This window comes from Urocitellus parryii, chromosome 9 (genome assembly GCF_045843805.1).
Source record: "Urocitellus parryii isolate mUroPar1 chromosome 9, mUroPar1.hap1, whole genome shotgun sequence".
NCBI lineage: Eukaryota > Metazoa > Chordata > Mammalia > Rodentia > Sciuridae > Urocitellus > Urocitellus parryii.
In genome coordinates, this window is record NC_135539.1 from 29,429,137 (window position 1) to 29,456,822 (window position 27,686).

At 51.2% G+C, this 27,686-nt stretch overlaps 1 protein-coding gene across 1 annotated transcript in view; it reads right to left on the minus strand.

Moving 5' to 3' along the window:
• Positions 1-2,482: 2,482 nt before the first annotated feature.
• Positions 2,483-27,686, minus strand: part of Zan (zonadhesin) — a 35,871-nt gene continuing 10,667 nt past the window's right edge. The window contains 33 exon segments of the mRNA XM_077802892.1: positions 2,483-2,570; positions 2,677-2,788; positions 3,603-3,743; positions 4,105-4,243; positions 4,340-4,384; positions 4,386-4,539; positions 5,021-5,095; positions 5,332-5,505; positions 5,759-5,930; positions 6,125-6,260; positions 6,461-6,711; positions 7,097-7,235; positions 8,033-8,244; positions 12,726-13,015; positions 13,729-13,859; positions 14,045-14,209; positions 14,309-14,559; positions 15,376-15,520; positions 15,686-15,891; positions 17,342-17,518; positions 17,829-17,923; positions 18,237-18,348; positions 18,719-18,899; positions 19,114-19,361; positions 20,048-20,189; positions 21,521-21,723; positions 22,344-22,513; positions 22,617-22,724; positions 23,039-23,170; positions 23,739-23,884; positions 24,112-24,236; positions 24,845-24,961; positions 25,131-25,272. Of these exon segments, the coding sequence (XP_077659018.1) occupies positions 2,483-2,570; positions 2,677-2,788; positions 3,603-3,743; positions 4,105-4,243; positions 4,340-4,384; positions 4,386-4,539; positions 5,021-5,095; positions 5,332-5,505; positions 5,759-5,930; positions 6,125-6,260; positions 6,461-6,711; positions 7,097-7,235; positions 8,033-8,244; positions 12,726-13,015; positions 13,729-13,859; positions 14,045-14,209; positions 14,309-14,559; positions 15,376-15,520; positions 15,686-15,891; positions 17,342-17,518; positions 17,829-17,923; positions 18,237-18,348; positions 18,719-18,899; positions 19,114-19,361; positions 20,048-20,189; positions 21,521-21,723; positions 22,344-22,513; positions 22,617-22,724; positions 23,039-23,170; positions 23,739-23,884; positions 24,112-24,236; positions 24,845-24,961; positions 25,131-25,272 (5,124 nt within the window).

Genomic DNA, 27,686 nt, shown 5'->3' on the forward strand with positions numbered 1-27,686 from the left:
GAAAATGGGACATGTCCCAGTTCTGGGGGTGATTGCGAGCCAGGATGGACTAGATTTCCAAGGACAGTGGGGTCTGGGTCAGGGCAGAGCTGTGGGGGCCTGAGTACTCAGTTCCCAGCTTGGGGCGTGTTTGAGATGGTGGGGTGGGGGCCTTGGGAGATGAGTCACCGGCAGCTGCTTCTAACTGCTCCAGCTAGCTGTGCCAAGAGCCTGGGGCATCTCCGGGGTGGGGCTGCCCCCTCCCACCCCTGCCTGGTTCCTCTTAGCCCTGGCTGGGGGCTGTGAGGGAGGGAGGCCTTGAGCCCATAGCCCTGCCCTGCAGCCCTCTGAAAGGGAGGGGGCACGGCTGGAGGGGGAGACAGATGTGGGCCAGATGTTGACAGCTGGGGTTGGCTGAGAGGCCACTGGGGAGAGAAGGTACTGGCTGTGGGGGAAGGGAAGAGGTGGGAGTGGCTAAAGAGGCCCCCCACGTGTGTGCTGGATGGTGGATGGCGGGCAGTTGGAGGACAATTCCCTCATTCAGTATGCCGCCCAGGCAGGTTCTCCCAGCCTGGGGAGCGAGGGACCAACTGAGTGTCTGCCCACCCCCATCCCCCACTCGTCCTCCCCACACTGGAAGATGAGGCTGGGGTCTACCCCCACTCCTGCTCTGCTCTGCCTCCTCTCCCTACCAGTAGGACACCAGCAGGCAGGCTCTGGCCAGCCCTACTACCTGAAGCAGCTTTTTTCCACTTCTGCTTCCCATCGCCCCCTGTTGTCATGTTGGGGTCAGTGCAGGTTGGGTCTGGGACAGTGAGCTGGTTCCACCTCCTCAGCCCTCTTACGGAGTCCCTAACGCTCTTGGGTCCTCTGCCCCTTCTCTCCCTTGGCGATGTATTTTGATTCCCCAAGATGGGGTGGAAGGGATTCTGTCCTTCTTGAGGGAGTAGATCCACCCAGAGGCCAGCACCCCCAACCCTCTGCCCCTGCCAAACAGACTTCCGGGCTAGATAAGGTAACCTTCCAGGGCTGCTGGGGGAAGGAATAAAGGTTAAGGCTGTAGGGCAGAAATGGAGCCCAGGCAAAGATGAAGTCCAGGCTGTAGGGCAGAAATGGAGCCCAGGCAAAGATGAAGTCCAGGTGCAGGAGCGGAGCTGGGGGCAGGCAGCAGCAGGAGCCCACGATGCTCCGCTCAATTCTAGAGGCTGCCCTGCTGCCCCATGTGTGGAGCTCCTCCACCAAGGGAGTGAGAGCCATGCCAGGCAGGGTGGCCAGCCCAGGGCACCCCTTCTTTCCTGGGCCCTTTCCCCATTAAGTTGCTGAAGAGCTGGTCTTCTAGGGTAAGCACAGAGTCACATCTTTGGAGTATCTCGGTCTATCCTGCTCCAACAGACCCAGACCCAGGTTCCAGACTGTCAGGAACCTACACCCCCACCCTCCCTCGGCCTCCCTGTCTCCCTTAGAGCCCAAGCAGGATGGGCCAGCCTGTCTTCCCAGGCTACCTGATGGGAGGACAGAGCCCCCACCCGCAAGGGAGGGGCAGAAAGTAAGCCCCTCAATCTCACCCTGGGCTGGGGGTTGCCCCACTCCTACTCCAAAACTGGCCCCAACCCCATCCTCAGTTCCCAAAGTAACTCCCAGGCCTTTTGGGGGGGTGGAGAAATGGGGAGGGTGGACTCCTTCCCTGAGGGCCATTCACTTCGCGAAAGAGCCACAACCCCATCCTTAGCCTTCACTCAGGGGTGAGTTTCATCATTAGAAACATAGAGGTCATGCCAGGGGGTGGTGCCTGGAGGCTGAGGCAGGAGGACTACAAGTTCCAGGCCAGCCTCAGCAATTGAGCAAGGCCCTAAGCAATTTAGCAAGATCCTGTAAAAATAAAAAAGCGCTGGGGATTTGGCTTAATGGTAAAGCCCCTCGGAGTTCAATCCCCAGTAACCCCCCTTTCCCTAAATACAGAGAGGGCTTCTCAAATGACTTTTTATTCCCCTTAGTGGGGAACTCAGAGGCCTGTCCTCCAAGAAGCAGGGTTCCTGAGTAAAGATGGACTTGTGGCGCCTTTTCTCCTGTACCCCAGGCCACAGGCTTCATTCTACCTACTTCCCTGCCTTCTGCCTTTGCTGTTGATGGTGTCTCCCAGAGCTGAATGGCTATTCCCATGGTTTCTTCTAAGGGACAAGCTGCTTTCCTCCTCAGATCTAGCCACCCTGCCACTCCTCCTGCTGGGGATTGAACCCAGTGCCTCATGCATGCTAAGCTCTCCTAATGGGCCACATCCCAGCCCAATAGCACCCAGGCCTTGGCCCCCACCACTCTCCCTCCAGTTTCAACTCCAAAGACCCACCTCATAGACCACTGCTTCTGCCATAATCATAGAGATTCAGAACTCAAAAATAAATTTTTTTTTAATGTCCACGTTCGACGACAACTCAGAACTGAGTGGCTCTGAAGGCAGCCTGAGGAACACTGAGGAAAATGGAGAAAACCGGCCTCCAAAGTGGACTCAGCTCTGGATGTGCAGGTGCTGGCCCCAGAGTGGGCTCTCACCTGTGTCCCCCAACTGGCCTCTGTTCTGGTCCTTCATTTTCTCCCTAGGAGGCAGTGGAGAGCAGGTGTGGCCTACAGTGAGACCTGTCCTTCCCCACACCCCTGTTGACCTATCCCACCTGGCTCTCCTCACCCCTGCCCAGGACTCACCTCCTCTTCCTCCTCCTCCTCCTCATCCTGTAAACACACTCTCTGATCGCTGCTGACACTATGACCACCGCGGGCACCAGCATACCCAGCAGGATGGCCACAAAGTTGGATGCTTCTGGATACAGGAAGAGAAACAGGAATGTGGGTGGGAAGAAGGCGGTCCTGTTGGTCTGATGGACCTCATCTCCCTAAATGTCTGGGCGTGGCTGGTTCTCCCTCCTGCCCCCCCCCCAGCAGCCCTTTCTGGTTCCAGACAACTCCCAGAAGCCTTGACAGTAGGTCCCCAGAGTCTCAGGTATCATCCCTGCCAGGGTTTCTCAAAACATCCCCAGAAACACTTCCACCAGCCAGGACCTGGCTGCTTGTTACAAAAGCAGATTTCTGGGCCCACTTCAGACCTACTGAACCTAAATCTCTGGGTGTAAGTCCTGGAACATGTTAAACAAGTTACCCGCTACTCAGTGTTGCGTAGAACAAACTTGGGGAGAACCATTGCCCCAGTGACACAGTGGAATTTGAGCTTTGGGTAGGAAAAAATAGTAGAAAATCCAGGAAGGCCTAAAGGGACCCAGATGGGGGAAATAATGGGGCGAGGCAAATCCCATAGGGGAGGGAGGAAATGGAAAGTTAGGGCTTGAAGAGAAGATTCCAGAGCATGGGAATAGGAGGTGGGCACAGGGCCTAGTTGAAGACCCCCTATCTTGCTAATCTCTTGGGATCATTATGCTATAATCCCTATTATACTTGATATATATATTATTATATATAAATGCTGTAATAATTTATTACCTATTATATCTATTGATAGATATTATATCTATAATATCTGTAATCTATATCTATAATAGATATGTGTTAATATTATGCATTTAAAACAATTCTATGGGGGCTGTCCATGGGGCCTGGGGCCTGGGCTCTGCCCTCACCTGGCTTTTTAGGGGGAGGGATGTCCCGTGGCTCCGTGCACAGGGCTCCCCCATAGCCGACCTCACATTCACAGATGAAGCTGGCCCCCTGCTCCAGACACTGACCATCGTTCTGACAGGGGTTCGGAAGACACGGGGTTTCTGCAAGATTGGAGGGCTGTGAGGGGCCAGGTGATTCTCAGTGCAGGGGAGGCAAGGCTGGAGGCTGGACCCAGGAAGGCAGCAGCGCCTCCAGAGCCCGGCGCTAGCCCCAGCCTGGGCTCTGGGAAAATGCTTAACCTTTCTTCATACCCACAAGATGGGTACGCTGTGCTTGCCATCAGGTGCTGTAGAAAAGGACTAAAGGGACAGGGCTTTGTAGGTAACAGATGCTCAGGGAGGGAGAGGTCCTTTTCCTTTTTTCTTTCTTAAAAAGAGAGGCAGGACTTCCTGACAGCCACGTGGGAACTCTGAGCAGAGGATGGGGCGGGGAACAACTTGGAGCAGAGAGATCCAGGCTCACCTCGGAAGCAGCCGCGGGTGAAGTTGCCTAAGGTGCAGATCTCCTCGGAGCTGCAGCCGAAGGGCTCACACATCAGGACCCCTGAGCTGGCACAGGTACAGCGCTCAGAGCAATCCTCAGTCACAAAGCTGTCACCCAGCTGGAAAGGAGAAGGGCAGAGTTGGGGTTCTGGTTTCATGCTGGGTCTGGCTCTGTGCATCTTGGCTTCCTTGGGCCACCCGCTGCCAGCCCCAACCTGGTAATAGGCACCGTCTCTGGTGCAGCCGCAGTCAGCTAGCGGGAGGCTCTGGGCACCACTGTAGGCGTAGCCTGGGAGGTTGGCGCAGCCTTCCACGCAGGGGCCCTCACAGTCCCCAAGGGTCACCAGGTTGGCACAGGACACCGGGCAGGGCATCATGCAACTCTGATACACGGTATTCGCTGGACATGTCATGGCTGAGGGGACAGAGACATGGCCAAGAGTTGGGGCCAGCCAAAAAGGCATGGGGCTATGGGACAGTGGGGCTGAAGGTGGAAGAGGGGGTGCAAGATGGCTGCCTGGAGTTAGGAAAGCCAGAGGAACAGGTACCCCATCTGAGGGGTTCATCTGGAACATGAGCACAGTGAAGGAGCTCAACGGACAGAGGCGGGTGCAGGAGAGGAGGAAGGGGATGCAGTGATGGGAGGAGGAGGCTCCCTGGGGGGTGGGAAAGGGTCAGGTGGAAAAGAGCTGCTTTCAGCTTGCTGAGAACTGAGGGGCAGAGGAACCAAGACAGGAAGCCCGAGGTGAGGACCGTGGTGGGCGAAGGGTCGGGCAGGGAATGGCTGGCAGAGGAGTCAAGGTCAGCTGCCAGGCAGGGGCAGTGCCTCACCACAGCGGGTGTGGTCCCGCCAGCTGGTTAGGCTGGCGCCCGCCTCTTGACAGGTGATGGCGTACCCGCTGAAAACCTGGCAGCGCAGCTCCTCTTGGTCATTGGGGTCCTGGGCTGTACACAGATCAACCACACAGTGCCTGGAGTCGAAAGGGAGGGGAGAGGGGGCTGTCACAGACAGGGAGGCAAGGACCCCTGCAGAAGAGGGCTTGAAGCCCCTCACAGAAGACATTGGGCAGTGTCAAGGAAGGGTCACCAAGAAGTGAGGCCACAGGGAGAAGGAAGGGAAGCGAGGCTGGGGATCAGACAGCAGGACCCAGTGAAAGGCTGGAGCAGGAACTGAGGCCATGCTTGCAAGTCCTGGGCCCTGACTCACTCCTGGAAAGGCTCTGGGGCCACAGTCTGGTGACAGGCAGCAAAGGGACCCTCGGGGTCCACCAGCACACTACAGGCCTGGGTGCTATTGATGAGTGCCAGCTGCTCCAAGCTGCATGCCAACCCTAGGGAGCTGGAATCTGCTTGTTGTCTCTCTTCCTCCTTGGGTATGGCCCTGGAAGGGAGAAGCCAAGGACCAGGTGAGGCCTTGGAGGAAGGTGAACTTGGGGAGGAACAATTGGGGACAGAGGCTAAGGGAAGGGCAGGACCCACTGGGATTTCCATTGAGCAGGTGCCCGCCCCCCAATGTCAGTACGAGAAGTGGTAGAAGGTGAAGTAGTGAGGCCTCTGTCCACTAGAACCGAAAACCAGAATGGGAGGGTAGCAGCCGTGGTCAGACCCTGGTCCTCCTGAGCCCCAGCACTCACCTTGGGGAACGTGAGAGGGGCTCATCCGCATTCGCCTCCCAGCTGTTGCCAAAGACATAGAGGTTCTGGGTGAGCCTGCCATCTGGCAGTACGAACTCATTGGTGCGGTTCCCGTCATAGTTCCCACACATGCCACGCACCAGCCCCTGGTACATGCTGGGAAGGGTGATCACTGTGGGAGCAAGAGGGTGCCCTGCAGTGAGCCCCCCATGCTGGCCCCCCACCTCCTCCTGGGTCCCCAACTTGAGCTGGGGGCCCCATTCCCAGGCAAGGCTTCTCTCCTCATGATGAACCCGTCTATGCAGGGCATTCTCACCCCCACCCCAGAACTGTGCCCTCCGCTCTCTGTCCCCCTCTCTCTGGTACCTGCGTTGATCCTTGCACCACCACCCAAGCTGACGACCAGCTCAAAGTCGGTGATCAGAAAGAGCCGCTGGCCCTGCATGGTGACCTGCAGGCGCTCATTGGGACTGTAGGGGTAGGCCATCTTCTGGTTGTTGACCTGGGGGGGAGGAAAGGTGGACAGGCACTGCGGGGCATGTTGGAGCAAGGTGGCCCTCTGCTGCTCTGGCCTGTGCCTGGCTTTGCCCATATTCTCCCTCTCTCTGTATGTCATTCAGTGGTTCAATCATCCAGGAACTTCCCAGAAGCAAGGCGCCTGCTTCACCAGCTTTAGGTGGTCTCAGCCTGACTCCTACTAACCAGAAGCGTCAGTCCAGCCTGGAACTGGACTTTATAGCCATAGACGAAGGTGATCACTTCATGCAAGAAGATCAGGCCCGGGGCCGAGGAATACACCTTGTTACGTCCCTCCACAACCAGCTTCTCCAGCCCTTCTGGGAGCTTGTCCACTGTCTTTACCAGGATGTAGGTCATGCGACCCTGGAAGAGGTAGCTGAACCTATCAAATGTGCGGTAATGGGGGTCCCCGTAGACGGAGCATTGATCCGATTCTGCCAAGAAAGGCAAACACTGAGAAGGGACCCTGCCCAGATGAGTCCTGGGAATTCCTCCTACCATGGCACCTCCTGTCACCTCTCTCTTGGGCCCTGGGCTCCCTGGATACTTGACCTTCAACTTCTTCCCTCTCTAGCCCCATTGCAACCTTCTTCTGGATCTTCTCACCCTCCTCTCTCTTTTTGACCTTAAGGTAGGGGGTCCTGAGAGGATCTATAACTTGCCTGTGACCAGAGTTGGCAGAAGCCTGGCCTCCTGATCCCATTGCCCACCCCGTGACTACCGTGCTTGGCACCATCTCCAGGCTAAGTTCCTGTTTGGCCCCTCACTCCTCCTGGGTCCCAGGTGCACCCCTTTCCCCCTTCCCTAGCAGCTCCCTACTGTCAGGGACGCAATTGTTGATTCCTTCCTTGTGCTGGCAGTGAGACTGAGCGGGACAGCGGAAGGTCCTGCACTGAATGCTTCCTCCTACGCAGGAACAAGTCTGCGTACAGCCTGTGGAGATCCAGGTCTTGCCTATCTGTAGAAACCACCAGAAAAGAAAGAAAGGGAGGAGGGAAGGGTGAGTTCTCCTCCTCTCACTCCTTCAGTCTAAGCCCACTGTCTCAAGAGCTCACAGTCAGCCTCTGTATCTATGGGTTGGATCCAACCAGACTTGGATAGAAATATTTGAAAAAAAAATTGCATTTGTGCCAAATTTGTCATTATTCCCTAAAGAATACAGCATGACAATATTTACATGACATTAACATTATATATACTAGCTATTACATGTTGTCTAGAGATGATGTAAACTCTACAAGAAAGATGTGCGAACGTTCTATGCAAACACTATGCTATTTTATGAAAGGGACTTGAATGTCCACAGATTTTGGTATTGTTGGGAGTCCTGGATCAATTGTTCTCATGGATATACAGAAACTAATGCATTAATCCTGGGGAGAAGCAGTTACAGTGCCATTTGGATCTTTATGTCCCTATATCCTCCCCAAAGGGTGTCTTACATATGCTCTTCAGGACCCATTTTACCAAAGAGAAAACTGAGGCATCAGAGGTCATCTGACTCATCAGGGGTCTAAACAGGATTCAAACACAGATCATCCCACACAAAGGCCATGCTCTTTCTGCTATAAACTTCTGTGCCCAGTTGTATGGATTCCTCACCTCCCAAACCCAAACCGTGTTCCACCTGCCTTCATACCCCAGGGCCAGCTATAGAGACAAGGGTGCCCCAGGCTGAGAGGCTGAGGAAAGAAAAAGTACAATCCTCAAGGTTTGTGACCCCCCCACACACTCCCATTTCCTCTGCCCACTCACAGGGATGGTGCCACCCTGGGCGTCCTTGCAGCTACAACTACTTTTGGGCATACACTTGTCCCCATTCATCACATAGCCAGACTGACAGAGGCAACCTTCAGCACAGCTGGAAGGGCCTCTGCTATTCGTGCAGTGGCCATCCGGGTTCAAGCAGGAAGATGGGCAGGAGGGAAGGCAGCTACTGTAGCTGGAATGGGCCGGGCATTCCAGAGCTGTAGGGTGGAAAAGAAACTTGGGTAAGTGGAAGGGACCAGAGGTTGTCTAAGAGGTCAGGGCCTCTAGAAACCAGGCTAGGGGTAATGACGAACAAGGCTTGGGGTTTCTCTCCTTATTCATTCATCAAACATTTGCTGAGTGTGGGTTATGTGCCAGGACCTGAGGGAAAAAAAGTTAGAAGCACTCCTCCAGGCTGTGCAAGGGCCTGGGTTCTATGCCCAGCACCATTAAAGTCAAAGAATGGCTCTCCGGAGTCTGTGTGGGAGACTGAGGTCCCCCGCAATAGCAGCACAACCTTGATGTGCATGGTATGTATGTGACTAGCAGATGTGTACCAGGCATATTGGTGGCACAGAGCAGGGAGGTATCAACTCTGTCAGGGGAGCTCAAGAAAGGACTCTAGAAGAAAGTGTGAACAAAGTGTGTATACCATGTTCATGGACAGGAAGAGCCAGCAACATGCAGATGTCATTTCTCCCCCAGTGAATTTATAAATTTAATGTGACCCCAATAAAAAAGACCAACCAGGTTGTGTGTGTACGTTTGTGTAGACAAAGTGGTTTTAAAACTGAGATAAAGATACAAGCAAACTGAAAAAAAAAAATAAGCAAACTAGAAAGGCCAGGAAAACATTTTTTTCTTTTTCTTTCTTTCTTTTTTTTTTTTTTTTTGTGTGTGTGTGTGAGGATCATGGGGATTGAACCCAGGTATGCTTTACTACTGAGTCACATCCCAGTCTTTTTATTTTTTTTAAGACAGGGTTTCACTAAGTTGCTTAGGGCCTCAACACATTGCCTAGGTTGACCTTAAACTTGTGATCTTCCCATCTCTGCCTCTGAGTCCCTAGGATTACAGGAATGCACCTCTGTGCCCTGTACCAGGACAACTTTTAAATAGCAGTGATTAGTGAAGGTCCCTACCCAAAATTAAAACACATTTTAGATTCCCAATGATCACAGCATGTTACTGGTACATGAAGATACAGATGAACGTTTGAAGCAAGAGATAAAATATACAACTGGGCATGATGGTACACACTGTAATCCCAGTGACTTGGGAAACTGATTACAAGTTTAAAGCCAGCCTCAGCAACTTAGTGAGGCCCTAAGCAGCTTAACTAGACCCTGTCTCAACATAAAAAAATAAAAATAAAAAGGGCTGGGGATGTGGCACACCTGTGTTCTATACCCAGTAGCAAAATTAATGAATAAAATTTAAAAATTTAAAAACCAGATACAGATCCAAGCATATATGAAAATTTAGTATTTGATAAATGGTAGCATCTCAGTTGGCAGGGAAAGCTAATCAAGTTATTTAATAGTGCAGAAACAACTTGTTTGCCTTCTGGAAAAAATTAAACAAAGTTGATTCATATCTCATTCTACATGCCAGGCTAATTCCTCATGGGTCAAAAATTTAAACATAAAAAAGAAACCATAAAAATCCTAGAGCACAGCATGAGCCAAAAAAATTTTAAAAAATCTAACTTTGGTGGGGACAGCATCTGTAACTATGGTCTCAGATACAGAAACCATGAAACAGGGATTAATATTTTTTAGGATTGGGGATATAGCTTCATGGTAAAGTGCTCCTCTAGCATGTGCAAGACCCTGGATTCAATCCCTAGCACCACAAGAAAAAAAAAAAACTTCAATTCCATAAAAATATTTTTTTCTTCTGCATGGCAAAAAAATTAAAAAGATTTTTTAAAAAGGAACTGGAAAAAAATTTGGAGCACTAATAAAGGGCTACTTTCCATAATAGATAAAGGACTTCTCTAAAATAGTTTGATAAAGACCAACAGCTTAGTGGAAAAATTGGAATGAACAAGATCAGAGAGCTTATAGGAAGGGAAATTCAATTGGCTCTTAAACATATGAAAGAATGTACAGTCTCGCTCACAATAAGAAAAATGCAAGTTAAGGTTCATTATTTTTCTTTTTTTTTTTTTTTTTAAAGAGAGAGAGAGAGAGAGAGAGAATTTTTAATTTTTATTTTCTAGTTCTCGGCGGACACAACATCTTTGTTGGTATGTGGTGCTGAGGATCGAACCTGGGCCGCACGCATGCTAGGCGAGCGCGCTACCGCTTGAGCCACATCCCCAGCCCCAGGTTCATTATTTTTCACATATTAGATTGTCAAGAATCCAAAAGGTTGGTGGCACACTGGCTTGGTGAGGATAGAGGGAGTGGAGACAGGCACTCTCGTATATTGCTTGTGGAAATGTAAATTCTTCAACTCCTTGGGAAGGCCATATGGCAACACCTCTCCAAAGTACAAATGCATACATTTCTGGTCCCAACAATTCCAGTTCCAGGAATTTTTCTTACACATAGAGTCACATACATAGAACACCATACGTGTGTTATTCCCCTGCAACACTGATTGCAAAAGCAAAAAGGTGGAAACAACCAGAAAGTCCCTCAAAGAAGAGCAATTAGATAAATTGTGATAAATCGGGATAGGGCTGAGGGTGTGGCTTAGTGGTATAGAGCTTGCAGAGCAAGTGTGAGGTACTGGGTTCCATCCCCAGAACTGCAAAAAGAAAATACTATATGATAGTCAGGTGCAGTGGCATAGACCTGTAATCCAAGTGACTTGTGAGGCTGAGGGAGGATGATTGCAAGTTCAAGACCAGCCTCAGCAATTTAGTAAGACACTGTCTCAAGATTAAAAAAAAAAAAAAAAGAAAGAAAAAGGACTTGGAATATAGATCAGTAGTTCAGTAGTAAAGCACCCCTGGGTTCAATCCTCAGTACAAAAAAAAAAAAAAAAAAAAAGAAAACAAGAAGGAAAAAAGAAATACCTATATAATAATAGACTATTATGCAGCTGCAGAAGGTAATGAGGAAGCTCTTTACATACATGACATGGAAAGATCTCTAGATTATCAAAAATAAAGTACAAATTACTGCATCTAGTATGGTACTATTTATAAGACAAAAGGAGAAAATGAGGTATACTAATTTGAATTTTTTTTAAGAGAGAGTGAGAAAGGAGAGAGAGAGAGAGAGAGAGAATATTTTTAAATATTTATTATTTTTTAGTTCTCGGCAGATACAACATCTTTGTTGGTATGTGGTGCTGAGGATCGAACCTGGGCCGCACGCATGCCAGAAGAGCGGGCTACCGCCTGAGCCACATTCCCAGCCCCTTGAATTTGTTTATATAGTAAAAGGTCTTTGGAAAAATACTGAGATGTGAACTGGTCCCACAGGGTCAGGGAGTGGTGAGACTTCTCTCTGGGTATCTGTTTTTGTTTGTTCATTTTTGAAACAGGATCTTACTATGTTGTCCAGGCTGGACTCAAAACTCATGGGCTCAAGGGATCCTCCTGCCCGTGTCTCAAGTGCTCGGACTACTGGTATGTAAGACCATGCCTAATACTTTAAAGGTGTGTGTGTGTGTGTGTGTGTGTGTGTGTGTGTGTGTGTTGCCTGGCACAGTGGTACACCCTGTAATCCCAGTGATTTGGGAGGTTTTAGGTAGGAGGATCACAAATTCAATGCTAGGCTAATACTTATTGAGACCCTGTTTCAAAAACAAAAGGGGGGCTGGGGTTGTGGCTCAGCGGTAGAGCACTCGCCTTGCCCGTGTGAGACCCTGGGTTCAATCCTAAGCACCACATAAAAATAAATAAGTGAAATAAAGGTACTGTGTCCAACTACAATTTAAAAAAAATATATAAAAAACACACACAAAAAAACAAAAACCAAAAAGGGCTGGGGATGTAGGTCAGTGGTAAAGTGCCCTGGGTTCAATCTCCAGCACCATAAAAACATAAACAAAAAAATATATGGGAGGATGTGTGCAGGTTATACACAAATACTATGCCATTTTATATAAAGGAATTGAAGCATCCTCAGATTTTGGTATTCAGAGGGGTCCTGAAACCAATCCATCTCCTGTGCATACCAGAGAATAACTGTACTTACTAAAAAAAGTGATGAATTGCTGCTTTAAATTTTAGAGGGTTCTTCTTTTAGATAGTGGTTATGGTTGTACAATTTTACAAAGATACTAAAAGAACACTTTAAAAGTGTTGAATATCATGCTATGTGAATAAGCTCAGTTATAATTACTGTTTTTAAAGAGCTACAGAAGATGCCCAGCCTGAAGGGGGAGAAAGGACAGATCCTTCCAGACACCTGAGTGTGTGGGAAGGGAGTCGGAGAGAAGAGAGAGGCCAGGATGGTGGTCTTGGACACCACTGTGCCATGCTTGGACTTAACCCTGCAGGAGGAGAGTAGTCACACTTCCTTTGCTTGGGAAAATGGCATCAGTAAAGGAGCCGACAAGCAGCTGCTCTGATACGAGGGGCTCTGGTTGGGAGGGGACTGTAACCAGTCCTTGTCAGAGATGACAAGTTCAGAAGTAGGTCAGGAGCAATCAGAGGGAGCATGAGGGAGCTCTAAGGAACAGGAGGGGAGAAACAGGGTGTGGGAGCAGACTAGGGGTGACAGAAGGGGATACTTACGGCAAAAGCTGCTGTTCCTCCAGATGGGGGGCTTGAGCCCCTGGGTCTTGCAGGCGGCCCCAAAGTCCTGGAAAACCAGGCAGAGGGCTCCTGTCAGGATTCCAGAGTCACAGAACTTGTCCCTACAGAGCTGCAGGTAGGGCTGGATGTCCACCCGGGCGGCACACTGGGCCCAGGCAGGGGCGTCAAGGGCTGCTTGGCAATTTCTCTGGACTGTTTTGAAGTCGACTTGCTTGCAAAGGGCTTTCACTTTGCCCGTGGATTCCTCCTTGTTGCCCTGAGTTTCCGTCCTGGGTTCCTCCTTGTGGCCCTCGCTTTCTGGCCTGTGTTCCTCCCTGTGTTCCTCCTTGTGGCCCTCGCTTTCTGGCCTGTGTTCCTCCCTGTGTTCCTCCTTGTGGCCCTCGCTTTCTGGCCTGTGTTCCTCCCTGTGTTCCTCCTTGTGGCCCTCGCTTTCCATCCTGTGTTCCTCCTTGTGACTCTCCTTGTGGCCCTCGCTTTCCGGCCTGTGTTCCTCCTTGTGGCCCTGCCTTTCTGTCCTGTGTTCCTCCTTGTGGCCCTCCTTGTGGCCCTTGCTTTCCGTCCTGTGTTCCTCCTGGTGGCCCTTGTTTTCCGTCCTGTGTTCCTCCTTGTGGCCCTGGCTTTCCGGTCTGGGTTCCTCCTTGGTGCCTTGACTTTCCACTTTGTTCTGAGGTTGCTCTGGGGGCTTCTGGCAACTGGGAAGGGAAAAAAATGGATCAACAGAGGGGCAACCACTACCCTCCCTGTGAAGATGATGATCTGGCACTCCCAATGCACCTGAGAGAGTCTCTGGGACTCCCAAGCCTCCCAGCTTTCTAAGGGAACATTTCTGCATTTCCCCAAATAGGTTCCAGCAGCCCGTGAGACTCAGCAGGCACCCCCCGCCCCCAAATCACACACATGAAGGAACATTCTGGTCTCCCTATCCCAGGCTGGCCTTGCAGGGTCTGGTTAAGACCATTTTCTGAAAATGGTCTTAGGGGACAATTACGTTTGCTCAATGCCTTTGTCCTTCCAGCTGTTCATGAACTCAGAGTTGTTCTGGGCAAACTCTTCACTGGGCATCATGTGCTCGTCGTCCACCTCACCATTGAAGTTGCCACACACACCGCACACCTGGGCGGGCAGAGGGCTTTTCAGTGCAGGGGAAGCTTAAGGGGAGTTTTCTCTGGAGCATCCTGCCCAGAGAACCACAGAGAGGTGCAGTGGACAGCCCTCCTCCTACTGGCCACTGATCTCTCGTGGGGGATGGGGATGTTGTTCCCCCGCTCCCCACCAACAAGGTCAGGCCATACCCTCACCTTGTCATAATAGGCTACAGGGACTTTGATCTCTAAGAACTGGTTGCCATCAAAACGGACTTGTAGTCCATTATCAACATCGACGAAGGTGTTGGTGCCACTAGAAGTGATGCTGACCCCAGGGATCTGGGATGTGGCAGGAAGTGTGACTGTTGCATCATTGATCTAAAGAGGAGGGTGGCACCTGTGAGTGGGAGGAAGGACCAGAGTCCCCTCCCCAGAGCTTGCTCCTCCTTCTGGGTCATGTCATCGTGCCCAGCTCACCAGCACTTGGTGTTTCTTTTTCAGGATGATCTTAGAATTGAAGATGTTGATGTAGAGCTCAGGGAGGGAGATGGGACTGGTACTGTCTTGTTGGCTATAACTCTTGGCACTGATCTTGAAGAAAGGTAGGTTCATGTTGGGGTGGCACACTTTGACTAAGACTTGAGTGCAGATGTCCACAATGGCTTTATGGCTAACGCCATCAAAGCTCACAAACTGGGAACCCCCTGAGACCCGGCACACGCCCACATCTGGAGGGAAAGAGAGGTGGTTGAGACATCACCCCATCTCTGATAAGAACACTGTCCCAAGGGAAATGATCCTGTACTCTTCCTGCCTGGGAAGGCCAGGGAGCCCCAAGAAGGAAGGAGGACTTTGTTCAAGAAAAAAATCAAGGCCCAAGGCCCCAGACTGGTATGACTCTTAGAGGTAGAGGGGAGTGTAATTCTACCAGGAAGGGATTTATTATATGCAACCCAAGTTCACGGCTGCTGCAGGAGAAACATAGTTGCTCTGTTAGAATGTTTGTTCCCCAGAATTCAGGCACTGGAAACTTAACTTCCAAAGTCATATGCTAGTGGTATTTGGAGGTGGTGCTTGATGCTGCAGAGTCTCCACCAGCAAGAAGGCCCTCTCCAGATGCAGCCCTTCAAATTTGGACTTCCCAGCCTCCAAAATAAGAAGTGCATTTCCTGGGTGGGGTGTAGCTCAGTGGTAGAGCTCTTGGCTAGCATGGGCAAGACCCTGCATTCCATCCCCAGCACCAAAAGAAGGGAAGGCAGGAAATAAGACATTTCTTTTCTTTATAAATTATCCAGTCTCCTGCATTCTGACATAACAATAGAAAATGGGTAACAGGTTACCTGTTTTCTGTTGCTATATCAGAATGCAGGGAACTGAAGCCCAAGATGCCCTTCCAGGCAGTGGGAAGACCATCTATCCTCAGAAGAGCCAAGAACTATTTGGTAGAGCTAGCTGTGAATATGAACCTGAATGCTACAGGGACAGGTAGGGAGAATGTGGGGAGAGTGGGGGAACTGCTCTAGGTATCATGCTGGCCCTCCTACCTGAGGCCCTGCAGCGAAACAGCCCATCCAGGGCTCTGCAGGTCTGCTCAGACTTGCAGGCGGTCTTCTGGCAGGTAATGTTGTTTTGGACGGAGCAGGTGCAGAGGGTGGTGCAGGTGTTCTCCAGGTACCAGCTCTCCCCCAACTGTGGGGCATAGGGGTTGGCACAGGCAGCAGAAATTTGGAAGCTAGAGGTAGGGGAGTGCACCCCACCCCTGGGACACTTTCTGCCTTGGCTTGCCACCTGTTCTGAGCTTTTTCTGGGCCACCCCCCCCTGCTTTGTGGAAACGGGCAGGATTGGCCTCTCACCGTGTGGTAGAAGCCCTTTGAGTCAGTGCAGCCACACAGGCTGAGAGGCACACAGGACGTCCCACTCAGGATGAAGTCTCCGTGGCACTCACAACCCTCCACACAGGGCATAGAAGGGCACTTCATGGGGATCCTCAGGCTAAGGCAGGTGGCTGGGCAGGGGCTGGTACAGTAGTTATAGTGACTGCCAGAAGGACACCGCATAGCTATGAAGGACATGAGTGTTAGGAAAAGAGTGGCATTTACAGCTCCCAGCCTTGGAGCACTGGGAGTCCCTGAGACTCTCTGTTGACAGATACACAGACCCACAACCCAAGTGGTCTATCCACAGGAGAGAAATAAGCCAGGTACCAAGACACCCACTGCATGATTCCTTCGATGTGGAGATCCTAAAGGAGCTCAATTCATAGAGACAGGAAGCAGAATTGTGGTTGCCAGGGGCAAGAAAAGAATGGGGAGCTGTTTAGTGTGGTCTGAATTTCAGTTGGGGAGAACCAGCTCTGGAAATGGCTGCTCACCAGCATGAATGTTCTGCATTACACACTTCAAAAGTGTTACAATGAGGCTGTGGTGTGGCTCAGTGGTAGAGTGCCCGCCCAGCATGCAACAGGCCCTGGGTTCCATTCTCAGCAACACAAAAGAAAAAACAAAAAAGGCTAAAATAGTAAATTTTATGTTATGTACGTTTTCTCACAATTTTTTTGTGGGGGGGGTACCAGAGATTGAATTCAGGGGCACTCAACCACTGAGCCCCATCCCCAGCCCTATTTTGTATTTTATTTAGAGACAGGGTCTCACTGAGTTGCTCAGCAACTTTTCTTTTGCTGAGGGCTGGCTTTGAACTTGAGATCCTCCTGCCTCAGCCTCCAGAGCTACTGGGATTTCAGGCCTGCACACCACGTGTATGGCTGGCTTCAATTTTTTTTTTTTTAAGAACTTTTCTGAAAGAAAGAAAGAAAGGGAACAGAGCTTGTAATCCCAGCTACTGGGAAGGCTGAGGCAGGAAGATCACAAGTTCAAGGTCAAGCCTGGGCAATTCAGTGAGACCCTGTTTCAAAATAAAATGAAAGGGGCTGGGGTGTAGCTGAGTGGTAGAGAACTCACCTAGCCTGTAGGAGGCCCTGAATTCAATCCCCAGTACCATAAGAAGGGAAGAGGAAGGGGGGGGAGAAAAGAAAGGGAAGAGAGCTGGCCCAGGGAAAAAGGAAGGAGGCTGTTTCCACTGGATAATTTCTTTTTTTCTTTCTTTCTTTTTTTTTTTTTTTTGGTACCAGGGATTGAACCCAGGGGTGCTTAACCACTGAGCCACATCCCCAGCTCTTTTTTTACATTTTTATTTAGAAACAGGGTTTCACTAAGTTGCTTAGGGCCTCATTAAGTTGCTGAGGCTGGCTTTGAATTTGGTGTTCCTCCTGCCTCAAGCCTCTAGAGCCACTGGTATTACAGGTGTGTGCCACCACACTTGGCAAGGCAGAAATTTTTCATGAGAAGAGAATCAGATGCAGGAGGCTCCGGTGCTGGGCTGGAGAGGTGGAGTAGACCACAGAGGAAGGCTCCAGGTGGGCGGGAGTGCTCTGTACAGGTCAAAAGGCGGAGTGTGGGAGAGAGGGAGACCAGGGTGTGGGGGCTGTGGGAGCAGGTGGTAAGGTCACTCACGGCAGAAGCTGCTGTTGCGCCAGGCAAGGGCATGGCCAGCCAGAGCACACAGGGACGCATAGGCCTGCAGGGAGTGGCACAGGGCCACAGTGCTGCCCTTGGTCCCACACTGGCTATACACACAACTGTAGAAGCTGGCCTGCGGGGACACCACGTCATGGCACATGGAGAAGGGCCCTGGAGGAAGACACAAGGTGGGGAGAGCAGAGGGTGAGCCTGGGGAACGAGCAGGACCTGTGTCTTCTAAGGGGCTCACTGGACATTCCTTTCCATCAAAACCTGGGTTTACTGGGAAATACTGGCTAAGACACAGAAGGGGCCTGGTCAGTCCTGGCTCCCAAGGGGGTGATGCTGGCCAGGCCACCTGTGCTTCCAGACTCCAGTGTTTCTGATCTTACTCTGGTTTCTTGCCTTATAGTCTTCCTCCTAGGTGTCCAGCCCCTGGGGTGGAGAGGAGGGCAAAGGGCCAGCAGGGAGTGTGTCTTACCCTGAGGGTCCACCAAGATGGCACAGCTCTTATTCCAGCTGTCCGACGTGCTGTTATATTGGCAGTTGGAGGATATGCCACCCCTCAGGAAGCAGCTGAATAAAGGGAGGAAAGGACAGACACTCAGGACTGAGAAAATGTCCTCCAAACTGAAGCACATGTGAGTGAGGAACAGGAAGAGGCTCAGGAGAAGAGAATTACATGGCACCCTCAAGAAGGCCAAGAGCTACAGCAGGAAGGAATAAGGCAAGCTGGCCAGGGGGACTTCCTAAGAGGAGAAATGGAGCGGTGTCAGGGCAGGCAGGACAGCACAGAGGGAACAGGGATACCCAGGGGACAAAGGCCTCCAGGAGGCCTTCTGAGGTTTTCCCCCAGTATCAGCACCCCTGCCCCCTGCCCCATGCTCACCCGGGTTCTGAGTCATCTGAGTGCTTCCAGGAGGCCCCCAGATACACCGAGCTGCCTATGGGCTTCTTATCTGGGCGTAGGTTGTCATCTAGGCTGTTGTTGTTGTAGTTCCCTGAAGGAAGAGGCAGTTAGCGGAGGCAACAGAGGCACAGGCTTACCCCAGCCCAGGCCACCACCTTCCCAACCAGAAGGGGGCCCCCTCACTTTTTGCCCTCTCTGCACATCAAAGCTAACCCTTTCTTCCCCATCTCCAGCTTGCGAACACCAGCTGATTTCATCCATGCTCAATGACCCCTTTTTCGAGTCCACGTGGGAAGTCCCCCCCAACATCTAGACTTATTCCTTCTTGTGGCCCAGTGTCCTCAAGGGATTCATCGGTTGACCAACACTCAGGACATCTAATGGAGATGTGTGGGGAGGCCAAGACCTCACTGCAGAGCCCAACCCTGTCCCAGCTTTCCCCAGTTTCCCAGGGAGCTCACCACACAGCCCACAGAGCTGGCCAGCATAGGAGGAGGGTACTGTCACCTCCACCAGGTGCTTCCCATCGTAGCGGACCTGAAGCCCAAAGTTCGTGTAGAGCAAAATAAAAGAGCCACTGAGCCTAACGATCACCTGGCCTGCCAGAGGCCACATGGGAAGGGATATCCGAAAGCCATTCACCTGCAGAGGTGGGGGATGCAGTAGAGGAGTCGGGAACTGGGGATTAAGATCAAAGGAAGGCAAAATCTTGGGAGCAGGAAGGAGCGACGGATGTTTCAGGGAGAGAGGAGGGAGTCCAAGGAGGAGGGGGCTGCCTGGTACCCTCAGGGGCTCAGGAGAAGAGGAACCAGCAGGCTGGGTTGGGGAGGGCCTGGGAGGGAGAAGCGGTACTCACCATGACCCTTCGACCTTTAATCAGCGAAATTCTGAGGTTAAAGATCTGCACGTTGACAGACTTGATGTAGGAGAGCTCCAAGTTCCCATCGCGGATCTCGTTGGTGGTGGTGACAAGAAAGTTGTTCTCTCGGGAACTGACATTGCAAGGGCGGACCATGACGTAGGCACAGGTGCCCATGAAGTTGTGCAGAGCTCCGTCAAAGGTCAAGTAGTGGGGGTCGCCCGAGGCGCTGCAGGTGGCCGCCCCTGGGAAGAGATGACAGGGCTTGGAGTCTTGTTGTACCGTGCCCAGGAAGCCCTGATCCAGGGCTGCCACCTTGTTGAGCCCACATTGGTATGGTACCTACAGCCCATCCTTGAACTTGGCGTTTCTCTAGGAGATAAAGTTGGCTTGGCTTGGGATGCCAAGGAGGGAGACAACCCTCCCCAACTCCACTCTGAACCTGGGAAGATACTGCTCCTGACCTAGGAAACCGCCTCCCAGCCTGGGATGGTTTCCATCTGAAATATTTCCCAAAGGCCCATGTTACAGACTTGGTCTTTGGCTTGGTGCTCTTGGGAGGTGGTATAAATGTTAAGAGGTGGAGCCTAGTGGGAGGTTTTAGGTCACTGGGGGATGCTCTTGCAGGGGATCTGAGGGACCCTGGTGTCTTCATTTTCTTTTCCTCTTGTCCCAGCCCTGAGGGAAGCAGTGCTGTGTTCAGCCACATACTCCCCACTGTGACTAGCTGCCTCACCACAGGCCCAGAAGCCAATGAGCCAAAAAAACCCTTTCTCTTTATAAGCTTATTTATCTCAGGGGTAAATGTTACAGTAATTTCAAGCTGACTAATTCACAGCCTCTGGGGTCCCAGCTCTCTGGGGAAGAAGATTTGGGCAGGATCTTCCCCTTGCTTGAGGCCCCCTGCTCACCTGCTCTCCTGACCTCTCACCTCGGGCACGGCAGCCATAGGTGCCATCTTGCAGCATACAGGCCTCCTGGGCCTTACATTTCCAGGGCTGGCAGTGAATTTTGTTGTTCTTTTCACAGACACAGAACTCCTTGCAGCCTGGTTTGTACCACTGTTCCCCTAACTGGAGAAAGAAAAGAAAGCAGCTTTTCCCAGGTCCAACACAAGAGCCCACTGCCGCTCCAAGGGCTGGCCTACTCACGGGGCATTCCGTCTTTCAAAAGTTCTATGCTTAGCTGTAAAACTCTGGTGTTGGCTCAGGGATGGAATCGCTTGATCATTTATTTGCTCACTATTTCAGCTGAGCTGTCTGTGTGTCGTGGGAGGTGTTAGGAATTCAGTAATGAACCAGATGGAAAATGTCTCTGTCCTGACAGAACTCACAATCCAACAGGGGACAATAAATGTAAGTCAACTCTTGGATACACATCTCCAATGTGCGTCCAAGTGGAACCACCAGGTCACCCAACGATCACTTCTCGCCATGGACACCAGCAATAAGCACCTGATAATGGGAATTCTGAGAGAAGTTTCCTGACTCTGCTTATCAGGAAGGCTTCAAGGAGGAGGGAGCATTTCAACAGGGCCTCAAGGGAGGGGAAGGGTCCCAACAGGCAGAGGCTGAGAAGTAGAGCAGGGTATAAAAGGAACTGGGAAAAGGTCAGAGCATGGCACGGGGTACAGTTCCGTTGTAGAGTGCCTGCTTCTGCTCACAAAGGGCTGGATTCGATCTTCAGCACCAAGTGAGGGGGGGGGGTGGCCACAGCAAGACTTGGACTGGGAGCATTTGGGGGTCCAGCCTGGAGCAGGGCCATGGAGGATGGCCAGGTGAACATCAGATGGCAGAGGGTTATTCTGGAGACTGGTGTCATTGCCAGACCTCTGGTGAGAGCTGGGCACAGAGCCTAGTTCTCAGTGATGCTTCTGAGAAGAGTGAAAACAGGTGTGCAGAGAAAGAGACACAGGCCCTTCTGCAGAGTGGGACCCTCCAGAGGAGACAAGATTTGAAAACAGCACAGGTGAGACACAGAACTACTCAGGATTTCAGAGGATGGAAAATCTGGGCAAAATGATCGGTAAAATGACAGCTGAGAGCGGCAGCAGGGATGATGGGAGGGGACAGGGTCTCAGACTCTTAAGAGGTATCATGGGAAAGAGCGTGCCATGATGTCATCCCAGCCTGTGTGGAAAGGACTAGAGGTGAAGAAAGGGGAACTTGGAGGGCTCCATGGTGCAGCTCAATGGCAGATCAAATTCAAGGTCCTGGGTTTGATCCCCAGCACCACACACACACACACAAAAGGAGATTAGATCAGGGTCAGAATTTCCCAAACCCCAGGCCTAAATCCCCTGCCCTCCTGTGTTTCCCTGCTTTCTCTCTCTGGCCTCTCACCCTGGCCCAGGGAGCAAGTGCCCCCTGGCTCCAGGGCTGAGAGACCCACCCCAGCCACTCACTTTGAAGTAGGTTCCTGAAGTGTCAAGGCACCCACACTGGGATGGAGGGACACACTCGAGGCCACTGAGGATGAAGCCCGGGTTACACTCGCAGGCCTCCAAACAGTGGTCTGGGCAGGTCTTGTCAGAGAATCCCGAATGGCAGGTGTCCGGGCATGGATCGGCACACAAAGAGTAACTGCTATTGGCTGGACAGATCAGGGCTGTGGAGGGAGAAGCTCAAGTAAGGAGACAGGTGAGACTGAGGCAGAAAAGGGAAGAATGTGCTTGGAAGTCCCCAGCTAGAAAGGCTCCCGCCAATCTTTAGTAGAGAGGCTTTAAAAAGGAGCCCACTGACTCCTAGGGCCTACAGGGCCAGCTGTCTGTGCTAAGAGGTGGTCACCTGGATGTTACCTTGGACTTTCATGGAAGCAGACTGAGCCATAAAAGTACAGCCTCAACCATACTGCTGTGTAGACATGCCCCAGGCATGCAGGGAGAGGCCGAGTCCAGGGGCTGGGTCAGCTCTAAAGCACCTTCCCAGAGAGCCCAGCCATCCCTGGAGCTGTAAGGCAGCTTGGTGCCCTTCTAGCTCAGGTCTGCCCATATCAGAGGAACTGGCCAGGCATGTGAACACACGTGTACTTGTCCTGTGCAGCATCAGTAGCTACAAGGCTACTGTTGAGTTTGCAAGTGACTGTGATTATCTCAGGGATGCTCCCAACTCTGCCCATTTTCCTGACCTCAGGTGAAGTGGGAGGTTCAACGCATCCCAAGCCCATGGGAATGGCCTCTCTGCATTTGCAGGGAGGTGTCCTCTCCCCAGCTTCCAGTCACAACTCACGGCAAAACTGGGGTTTCCTCCAGGGCTTCACGGCATAGCCAGCGTGCTGGCAGGCTGCAGTCATGAACGAAAGATGGATACAAAGCATGAGATGGAAGCCCTGGAAGTTGCACATGTCATTCATGCAGTTGTCAAAGAAGGAAGAGACCTTCACATGAAGCTGGCATTCCCTGAGGAAAGAGCCCAGATTAGAGGGGAGGAGGGAGTGGCATTTCCCAGCCTCCACCTTGGAGGACTTTGGTGCCCAGCAGCCCCGCCTGCCCTTCTCCATACTCAAACACTCCTTTGGAGCTGACAAGCTGGCCACAGAACTTGGACCCTGACATAGTGCTCTGCAAGGCTCGCCCACAAGTTGGGGTACGTGTCTCGATACCCTCGCACCTAAAAGAGATCCAGTCAAATGCTAAAGAAGTCCATGGCTCACTTCCAATTGGGGCCCTATGCCATTTGTCAGCAAGGCTGTGCCCAAAGGAGGTGGGAAAATCTGGAGTCTCCAGGGAGAAAAAGAGAGGGGGTCTCTCTATGTTGCCAAGTTTGGCTTTGAACTCCTGGATCCAAGCAATCCTCCCGCCTCCCGAGTAGCTGGGACTACAGGTGTGTGCCATCACACCTGGTTCTGGTTGGTTTTAAAAGGGCCCAAAGTGAGAGAGTGGGGAAGGAGAGCAGCCCATGGGCCCCCAGTGGGGTCTCCTCACTCCTGCTCGGTCTGCCAGCTGTTCCCCAGATCCTCATCGTCTTCAGCTGGCTCACCATCTGGCTTCAGGTTGTCATTGCTGCTGTCCCCGTCAAAGTTTCCACAGAAACCACAGAGTTTGCCTGAGAACACACTGTGGGACCCAGGAGAGGGGGGAGCATGAATGGGGTGAAGGGGCCTCCGTCACTGGAGTGGAGGGGATAATGAGCTGCAGGCCCGGAGGAGAAGGCTCAAAGGGGATAGAGAAGGACCTACTCCTGACATGGGTGGCACACCAGGCACACGAGACTTGGAGCCAGCTGTGTGGTCTCTCTTCAGCCCCAACATCCGGTCATGATTGACCTTACCGGCTCTACACCACTCGGGCTCGCTCTACGTGTGTGGGTCTAAAAAGTCTGTCTTTCCCTTGTCTGTCCATCTGGGGAGCCAAGAAGACAGCCCCAGGGCACGTGAGCAACTCCTCCTCTAGAACATTCCCAAGGCATTGTGTGTATATCCTGCCATTATTCCACTGTGCGGAAACCATTTCCTTCTGTCTCCCCGTCCAAGGGAAGGCCGACCACTTGAGCTAGGTGCTTCCTACCCTTTGGGAGGAACAGAAGTGACTGAGCGCTAGTGCTTGGAATGGAAAAAAGAGGGAGGTGGATGGAGGAGCCCTGGTCGGGAGAAGCCTCAGCTGCCTGGCGGGGATGCTCCCTCACCTGGACATAGTCACAAACAGCTGCTGGTGGCCGTCCCACTTTATAAGCAAACCAAATGCTGTTTTCACTTTCACAAACCGCCCACTTGGACGTATGATGACACCTTTAGAAGGTCTGACTGGGAGGGTGACTCGCTGACCCTTAACCTGGCAGAGGAAGGGGCAGAGAGACTGATCAGGGGGATCAAGGAAGACCCCAAGACTCCCGTATCCACAGCCACAAGGTATAACATCCTTCACGGCATCCCAACAACCTCTTCCACCACAGCGGCTTGGAGCCTCACCATCAATGCCCACTGGGCTGGGGCTGACCAGGAGCAGGTCTTGGTCACATTTAGCTGCCCCAGCAGGGGTGGATGGGGGATGGGGCTCACCAGTGTTTGTCTGCCCTTGAGCAGGGTGATGGTAGTCTCAGACAGGATCACATGAACCTTGCTCAGGCAGGTCAGTCCTCTGGGTCCCCATTCCTCATTCTTGGCTAAGACTTTGAAGAATGTGTCTGGGTGGGAGAAGGGCTCATTCAGTAAACTTTTCTTTCTTTTTTTTTTTGCAGTGTTGGGGATTTGACCTAGGGCCTCACACATGCTAGGCAAGCAATTCTACTGCTGAGCTACACACCAGCCCAGTAATAATATCTCAAGTGTGTGCCATGGATCGAAGCCTGGCACTGTGGGTAAAACACAGGCCCTGCAGTTTAGGAGAGGAGGCAGGACACAAGCAGGAAGGGGTGGATGTCTACCCTCCTCCAGAACAGCCTGCACCGCTGCATCTCCCCTTGTGTGTAGTGACACCCTCCAGGCTATCTGTGCACCTTCACTAGTCTCTTCAACAGTGATTGCCACTGTGTCACATGGGCCCTCAATAAGAGCTGGCTGAGGACACAACTGATATCTCAGACTGCATTTTCCCCAGAAAAGCCCTAGACTCCTGGCTCTGGATGGGGAGGGGATGGTTTCCACCCTCACCTTAAGAGGACCTTGCTCCAGGATGGCCTCTTCCTTTCCTCTGCTCCCAGCCCTGTCTTGTCCCTCCTCTGTTCCCTGTCCTGCTGGCCACCACTGTGCCCCTCAGAGCCCCCTCCTCTGACCTCAGGCCCTCAGGACCTACTTGAGGAGTTTCGGCAGGGCTGAGTCAAGACATAGGTGCATTTGCCTGAGAAGTTGATGTGCCTCTCATCAAAGGTGACATAATGAGGGTCACCATAGACCATGCAGGTGGAAGTGCCTACAGAGGGGAGAAAGGAGGACCCAGGAAGCTGCTTCCACTGCCCAGTCAGGCTGGATCCCATACCCCAAGTCTCCCAGCTGGTGACACACCCCTGCTCCTCTGCTCCAAAGACAGCTTGGGATCTTGGTGTCATACTCCTTTCGAGAGCATGCAAGGAGGTACTCACCATAGGGGTGGCATCCATACTCGCCATCCTTCAGTTGGCACACTGTGTGTGATCCACACTCAGAGATATGGCACTCCATACGGCTGCCAGCAAGGCATTGGCAACGTTCTGTGCAGTTGGGGCTGAACCATTCTTGCCCAAACTGGGAGCAAGGGATCTAGAGTTACAGAGCCATAGTTCTTGAGGCCTCCACCTTCTCCTCTACCTTACCCAGGGAAGAGGGTGCTGCCCAATGTGCACACCTAAACTTGTCTGCACTCCCTATTCCAACCACAGGACATTTGCATGTACTATTCTCCCATCCTAGAAGGCTCTTCCTTTCCCATCTTTCTCCTCCTTCTCCATCTTTTGTGTGTGTGTGTGTGTGTGTGTGTGTGTGTGTGGTGTGTGTATGTGTGTGTAGCACTGGGGATTGAACTCAGGGGTGCTTAACCATTGAACTATCTCCCCAGCCCTTTTATTTTTTATTTTGAGATAGGGGCCTGCTAAGTTGCTGAGACTGGCTTGAACTTGTGATCCTCCCAGCCTCCCAAGTGGCTGGAATTACAGGCATGGACCACTGTGTCGACCCTCCCTGTCTTTCTAATTCATTCTTCTACAACCAATAGAGTTCAGCTCAAGGACAGCTTTCTCAGAAAGACTGCCCAGACCCCCTGACAAGGTCATCCTCACATCTCTGGGGACCTTCCTTCCAAGGACTTCCCACAGTTGCACTTTTAGATTTCTTTTATGATTGATTATAAGTGTCCCAAGCAGGGATTATGTCTGTCTTTACACACCATCTTGGCCCCAACATGTCACAATAGAAACTCTCGTTCAATCAGTACTTGCTGAGCCAGGCATGGTGGTGTATGCCTATGATCCCAGAAGCTCAGGAGGCTGAGACTGGAGGAGATCACAAGTTCAAAGCCGGCCTCAGCAACTTAGGAAGGCCCTAAGCAATGTAGTGAGACCCTGACTCAAAATTTTAAAAAACGAACAAAAAAGGCTGGAGATGTAGCTCAATGGGAAAGTGCCCATGGGTTAAATCTCCAGTACCAATAAATAAATAAATAAATAAATAAATAATTGCTGAGCGGAAGAGTCAACCAAGGCCCAATGTGTGCCCCTCTAAATCTGAGAGCATTAGAAGGACAAGGAGCTGCTGGGTGCAGTGGTGCATGTCTATAATCCCAGTGGCTCGGGAGGCTGTGACAGGAATATCACGAATCCAAAGCCAGCCTTAGCATGCTGAGGCTTGCTAAGCAACTCAGTGAGACCCTGTCTTTAAATAAAATACAAAATAGAACTGGAGGTGCGGCTCACTGGTTGAGTGCCCCCAAGTTTAATCTCCAGTACCAATAAAAAAAAAAAAAAAAAAGAAGAAGACAGCCAAGGAGCTTGCCACGTTCATGGTGACTCCATACCAGGTGGGTAGAAAGTACTAAATAATGGACATTTGCTGAATGCGTCTATGCCATCCCAGGACAGTGAAGAGACCCTTGATACTGATGGTCACGACGATCCTTCTGCCCAGGCTGTTGCTGAACCTAGACCTATCACCCATTTAGGGAGCCCCAGGAGACTGGTTAAAGGGGTACAGGAGGAAGCAGTCCCTGAAGAGGGAAGTAGGAGCTCTGACGCCAAAGGGCAGAACACCTGCAGCTGAGGGGCAGCACCAGGTACTAATGAATAGCTTAATGCACTTAATTAATAGGCTGCATATGATATTTATCATAAATTGTTATAATAATAATGAACATTTACTAAGTAGTTTGCATGTGTCAGGATTTAATTGCATCTTTACAACAATCCTATTTTGCACACTTTTATAGATATGGAAACAGGTTTAAAGAGGTAAAGAAAATTGCCCAAGGTCACTCAGTGAATGAACCCAGCCTGGGCACAAGCTCTGCTTGGCCTGACTCTAGACCTGCCCCGTCACTTAGGCCACCAGGCACATGCTACTAAGCTCTGGATACATGGCCAGTCCACACTGACATATGCTATAGGTGTAACATATACACTGGATTTTGAAGATTTAGCATGAGGGAAAAAAACTAAAATTAACCATCTCATCAATTAGTCTCTTTTTTACCCCCAGTGTGGGAGTCAACATCAGAGTCTTGCACATGAAAGCATGTGCCCTACCATTAAGCCACACCCAGCCCTAGTAACTCTTTATTGATTAAACACTGAAATGATAATATGTGAAATTTAGTACAGTAAGCCCTCCATAGCTAGAGATTCACCTGCAGATTCAACTAGCAGAGGATGAAAGGTAATTTTTTTTAAAAATTGCATCTGTACTGAACATGTACCTCCTAGCAACTACTAAAACAATACTATTCACATAGCATTTATACTGCATCAGGTATTATAAATAACCCGGAGATGATTCAAACAGTCCAGGAGGATCTGTATATGTTGGTAAATGCTATGCCATTTATATAAGGAACTTGACTTGGGCAGATTTTAGGATTTTGGAGGATTGTTCTGGAACAAATCTCTCCTGGTTCCAAGGGAAGACTATAGATTATTGAAATGAATTTTACCAATTTCCTTGTGTTTTTTTTT